We start from the raw sequence: 6,178 nt of genomic DNA on the forward strand, positions 1-6,178 counted from the left end.
TACACAAACCACCTCTGGCAGTGTGCCACCCATACACAAACCCCCTCTGGTGGTGTGTCACCCATACACAAACCCCCTCTGGCGGCGTGCCACCAATACACAAACCACCTCTGGCAGTGCGCCACCCACACACAAACCCCCTCTGGCAGCGTGCCACCAATACACAAACCACCTCTGGCAGAGGCCGCGATTATGTGCAGCTGCGCCTGTAAAGTGCCATTACGGTACCGCAACATTGCGGATTTCTTTGCGCAGCCCTATGGGGTGCGCACAGGCTCCCATATAGGCAGGACAGGACAAACACCCACCCCTACAGCCATTATTGAAGACAAGAGCAAGGCCCAGCAAGAAGAAGGAAAGAAAGAGAGAAATTACAATCACTTTTATTCAGGTAAGTGTATGTAAAGTTATCTAATATTATCTTTTTAATCTTTATTGTTAAAAAAATAGCATTTTTTTGTGTATGTGGGCGAACAGATAATCATACAAATAGTGTAATGGTATTTGTATGATGATCTATTAATAGTGCTTGATAAATAGGTTCCCCCAACAGGAGTTATTGCCAGCAATAACTCCATTAGTATTTTGCGGAGCAAAACCAAACCATTATGCTGACAATAACATCAGTTGTTTAAAGCAAAATGGCTTTTTGCACTTGAGATAAATCAGCCCCTGGGTTCAGTACTGTAATAGAACATTATTATATAATCTATTGCTAAACCATACTTGCCAACTCTCCCGGAATGTCCGGGAGACTCCCGAAATTCAGGTCGGTCTCCCGGACTCCCGGGAGAGCAGGCAAGTCTCTCGCATCCGGCAAATTCACAGTGAATCGCGTCATTTTGCCCCGCATAAAAACAGCATTTCCTATGCGTGGGTAAGGCCAAAATGATGTGATTGGCCGCGCCCCGCCCCCTCCCGCCCTCTAGTCACACCCCCTGTCCGGGATCTCCCGAACTTCAGTGCCTACAAGTGGGCAAGTATGTGCTAAACCCCCCTCCCGCCTTCACGGACGAACAGGCAAAATCATGAAAACATGCTAAACCCGTTGCACAGAACCTCACGACAGTATCACTGGCAAAGTGGAGCTGCATCTGCGGCAGCTCCTCCCAGGCTTAGCCAGACAGTGGAAATCGTCACTGCCGCCCTGCGGCTGAACGGTGAGTCCCAATAACACTGGGAGTTCAGCTATATATATATAAAAATATAGGATATATATTCTTTATTTAAATATACTATATTTTTTAGTTCAATTGTATTTTACAGTTACTGGGTACGATATAAACTGAAAGTTAGCTGGATGGCAAAGGATTGTTTTTATCAGTTGAAGCAGCAAAAATGTTATAGGATCCGCTATTTTATATTAATCCTTACTAAAGTAAGTACTGAAGCCTGACTCTAAGTTTTAATCAGATTTCATATATATATATATATATATTCTAAATCAGGCTTTAATATAAGAGGCAGGCTTCAGTAATTACTTTAATTACTGATTAATAAAATAGAGGATGCTATAACATATTTGTTGCATTATATATATTGCATATATGTATGTAATATAATCAAAAACTGGTGTCATAGCATTAACGTTTTTGGTTGTTTATTTTTTGTATTGATCATATTTTAAATGTGCGTTATCAAATTATTTTTAATGTGCGGTATCAATTGTACTTTGAAAAACAATTTGACTAGACTACAAAAGTGTATGTTGAAGACTTATTGTGGAATTTGTATTTTTTTGGATTAGTCCTGAACTCAACCATTTGGAACCCAAACCTTAAAAATTCTGTGTTTTTTTTCAATGCACTTCTATTTAGATAATGAATCTTTATGCATTAAAAGAAATTTACATAAAGCTTAATAATTTAAGGAACATTAAAAACAATATATATTTTATAACACATATAAGTAATGCTTTATATATAGTGCTGCAAATGTGTTTGTGTGTTTATTCAACATTTAATTTTTTTGGTTTATTTTTTCATTAATAGAATTTAATGCTGAAATCTGTTTGTCGTAGTTTCATATCACACGTGTGGGCTGGGAAGCCCCCCTCACTCATGCACAAATGATGGAGACTGGTCCAGCAAAGCGATCAGTAGTAGAGTTATAATCGCTCTGAGCCATTACCGCCAGTAAAGTAGAATGACGCTCAGCTGTCCCTGTGAGATATTTTTGATAAATAAGGTCCAAACTAACTATATTTTATTAAAGTTTTCTGTAAGCCCTGAAAAATGTGCATAATTAAAGATGTTCAGCTTATTAAATAACCTTTACTGTTTCCAAACTAAGACAATTGTTTTGCATATTGGCCCTCTATGTATTAGCTGTGTCCCTTAGTATAACTGAGTCTATAGATATAATGTGAGTGACAAGCTCAGCCTCGCCCTGTGTGGAGAATGTGAAACACACTCACTGGTGTGTGAGTGTCAGAGTTTCACTTTCATTTCTCTCTTCTGCTGTCAGATATAAACTGATAAGCTCAGCCTCCCCCGGAGTGGGAATTGTGCAATACACACACTGGTGTCTGAGTGTCAGAGTCTGTAACTTTCATTTCTCTCTTCTGCTGTCAGCGATGGCATCTGCTGATCTGAGACAGGAGCTGGACTGTTCCATCTGCCTGAACATTTATACAGATCCTGTAACACTGAGATGTGGACACAACTTCTGCCGGGTCTGTATTGATCGTGTGCTGGATACACAGGAGGGGTCTGGAGTTTATACCTGTCCTGAATGCAGAGCAGAGTTTCAGGATCGTCCTGTTCTGGAGAAAAACAGAAAACTGTGCAACATAGCAGAACGTGTCCGTTCTATTCCAGAGGAGGAAACTGGGATATTCTGCACTTATTGTGTCCACTCTCCAGTACCTGCTCTTAAAACCTGCATCAAGTGTGAAGCTTCTCTCTGTGATATACATTGTAAGACACACAACAAGTCAGCAGAACATGTCTTAATTGATCCCACCACTTCCATGGAGAAGAGAAAATGTTCCATCCATGATGAGATGTTGAAATATTTCTGCACCGAGGACGCTGCCTGTATCTGTGTGTCCTGCTGTCTGATTGGGGAACACAGAGGACATCAGATGGAATCACTGGATGAGGCCTCTGAGAAGAAGAAGGAGAAACTGAGAAATGTTCTGCAGAAACTGACCACAAAGAGAGAGGAGACTAAGAAAAGAGTCCAGAGTCTGCAGGAGCACAGGATAGACAATCAGGAAAAAGCAGCTGGTGTAACAGAGACAGTGACTGCCCTGTTTAGAGACATCAGGAGACAGCTGGAAGACCTAGAGATGAGAGTCCTGAGTGAGATCTCCAGGCAGGAAGAGAGCGTTTCACTCTCAGTCTCTGATCTGATCCAGCAGCTGGAAATAAAGAAGGACGAGCTGTCCAGGAAGATGCGTCACATTGAGGAGCTGTGTAACATGTCTGATCCACTGACTGTCTTACAGGAACCAGACACAGGTGACTTGTGTGATACTGAGGAGCTGAGTAACATGACTGATCCTGTGACTGTTGTACAAGAAGAGGAATCACACAGGGATAATACATGTAATACTGAGGAGGAAGATAGTGAGGAGGGAGACAGTGAGGAGGGAGAGAAACATGATGACCAGGTCCATGATGTAGGAAATCTGGATGTGGGTCTGATCTTAGGGGCACTACACACATTATCTGATATCATAACAGGTATAAATGTATGCTTCTATGTGCAGGAACCTACAGACATATTACTGGATGTAGACACAGCTGGTAATAATATACATATATCAGGTAATAAGAAAACTGCATCCTGGTCAGATATAAGGCAGAAATGTCAAAAAACATCTGAGAGATTTCAGTATCCTCAGGTAATAAGCACCAGGAGATTTTCCTCAGGGCGACATTACTGGGAGGTGGAGATCAGTGAATCAGGGAGCTGGAGTGTAGGGATATGTTATCCCAGTATAGACAGAAGAGGAGATGAGTCAGACATTGGATGGAATAACAAGTCCTGGTGTTTGGATAGGACTGGTGATGAGTATTCAGTGATACATGACAGTGAAGAGATCCAGTTACCTGACAATATTCCCTATGATAGAGTGAGGATATATCTGGATTATGAGGCTGGACAGCTGTCCTTTTATTCTCTGTGTGACCCGATCAGACACTTACACACCGTCACTGCCACCTTCACTGAGCCCCTTCATGCTGCATTATGTGTATGGAGGTTGTATAAAGATATCTGGGGAGAATCAGAAGCTGGGAGAAATCCGCCCAGAGACCGGTGACATCACAGGGAGGTGAATCTGATTGGTGGAACATTTACCCAATAGAATGGAGCAGTGGGTGGAGTTACAGCTGTGTATATGAAGAATATGATCCTGGTATAAGTAATAAGTGTATAATCTTGTGCATACAATGTCCCAGCAGGTCATACTTGTCTATCTCCCGGAATGTCCTGGAGACTCCTGAATTTCAGGTAGTTCTCCCAGACCCCTGGAGATCAGGCCTTTCCCCCAGACCCCGCCCTCTTCCTAGTGAAGTGGGTGGGACGGAGCCTCAATGACACAATTCGCAGTGAATCACATCATTTTGGCCCCACCCCCTGGTGCAATTGTAACATTTCTCTGCCAGGGGCCACAATTATTAGACTTGCAGCGCTTCGCCCCCTCCCCTGCACTTACCACTTGGTCATTACAGTTGCCATGTAGGCAGCAGCTGTGTTTTATGTCCAACATTATCTAACGCTTGTATTCCTGGAATGGTAAATATAAATAATTCATAGCGTTATGTGTAAATCTCAGAACAATATTGTTATGTAAATCTAATGTCCAATAATTATTCATCAGTTATAGGTCAGTAATATAGTAAATAAATGTCACAAATTGTTCCTATAATCTTGTGTTATTGTATTAGACAGCTGTTGTCTCTGTAGCTGTTGTGGTACTACAAGTCCCAGCATCTATGTAACACATAAGTGACACATGTAGGCTGGGAGAACTGATCCCGGCTGTATGGCAGAGAAATAAAACATCTCTCTATGGTAAAGCTGTGACACTGGGAGCTAGAGAAGACCCTCTCTGTATTCCGGGGTCCTCACATCATAGTTGTCTACTCTATATTGGGAAATCTCCTGGACTCCCGGGCAGGTAAGATAAACTCCAGCGTCTGCTGTGCCTCCCATGCTACAAGAAAATGGCTGCTGCTCTCATAAATTGTGACAAAATTACACACAGAATATAGGAGTGAGATTCAGCTCTAGTGTGTGTGTGTCTGCGTGTGTGTGTCTGCGTGTGTGTGTGTGTGTGCCTGTGTGTGTGTGTCTGCATGTGTGTGTCTGTCTGTGTGTCTGCGTGTGTCTGTCTGTCTCTGTGTGAATGTGTGTGTCTGTGCTTGTGTGAGTCTGTGTGTGTGTGTGTGTGTGTGTGTGTGTGTGTGTCTGTGTGTGTCTGCGCGTGTGTCACTCTGTGTGTGTCCCTACTCTACCGGAATATTGGGGGAGCTCCCTAGAATGTCGGCTAACTTCCTGGGACAGATGCCCCCTTTCCCATCAGCCCAGCCTGCCGCTGACCACCAGCTTAGTGTTGGCCTACACGTTACAAGGGATGATATTAGAGATCATTGTTTCTACCAGACCCACTACTGTAGTGTTTGTGATAACATCCAGATTACAGACTGCGTCTTTTTCTATACACATGTGTTTCTGTACAAGCGCTGTTAAAGCCTTGTGGGATCTCTCTATGCTGGTAGCATTTTCGTTATTAAAACAACAACACAATGCCAGTAGGAACCTAGCCCAGATGCTGTATTTTTTATTTTGATAAAACACATTTTTGATTAAATTAATATTGTATATTATGGTATATCACTTAATATAGTCATTTAATCAAATACAACCTTTAGTCTATATAATATAAACTAGGGATGAGCGGGCTTGGATATCTGAAATCCGAGCCCACCCGAACCTTGCCGATCCGAGCCGGATCCGAGACAGATCCAGGTATTCCCGCCAATTGCAAAACTGAAACCGAGGCTCCGCGTCATAATCCCGCTGTCGGATCTCGCGATACTCGGATTCTATAAAATTCCCCGCTGGCCGCCGCCATCTTCACTCGGGCATTGATCAGGATAGAGGGAGGTTGTGTTAGGTGGTCCTCTGTCCTGCTATATCTCGTGCTGTGCTGTGCTGTGCTCTG

The 6,178-nt window shown here is 42.8% G+C and overlaps 1 protein-coding gene across 1 annotated transcript; it reads left to right on the forward strand.

Moving 5' to 3' along the window:
• Positions 1-2,375: 2,375 nt before the first annotated feature.
• On the forward strand, positions 2,376-4,778 carry LOC142150332 (E3 ubiquitin-protein ligase TRIM39-like). Its single transcript, XM_075205534.1, has one exon. It carries the CDS (start codon positions 2,576-2,578, stop codon positions 4,268-4,270), a length of 1,695 nt encoding a protein of 564 aa, XP_075061635.1. The 5' UTR covers positions 2,376-2,575; the 3' UTR covers positions 4,271-4,778.
• The last annotated feature ends 1,400 nt before the right edge of the window (positions 4,779-6,178 follow it).

This window comes from Mixophyes fleayi, chromosome 4, assembly GCF_038048845.1.
Source record: "Mixophyes fleayi isolate aMixFle1 chromosome 4, aMixFle1.hap1, whole genome shotgun sequence".
Taxonomy (NCBI): Eukaryota; Metazoa; Chordata; class Amphibia; order Anura; family Limnodynastidae; genus Mixophyes; species Mixophyes fleayi.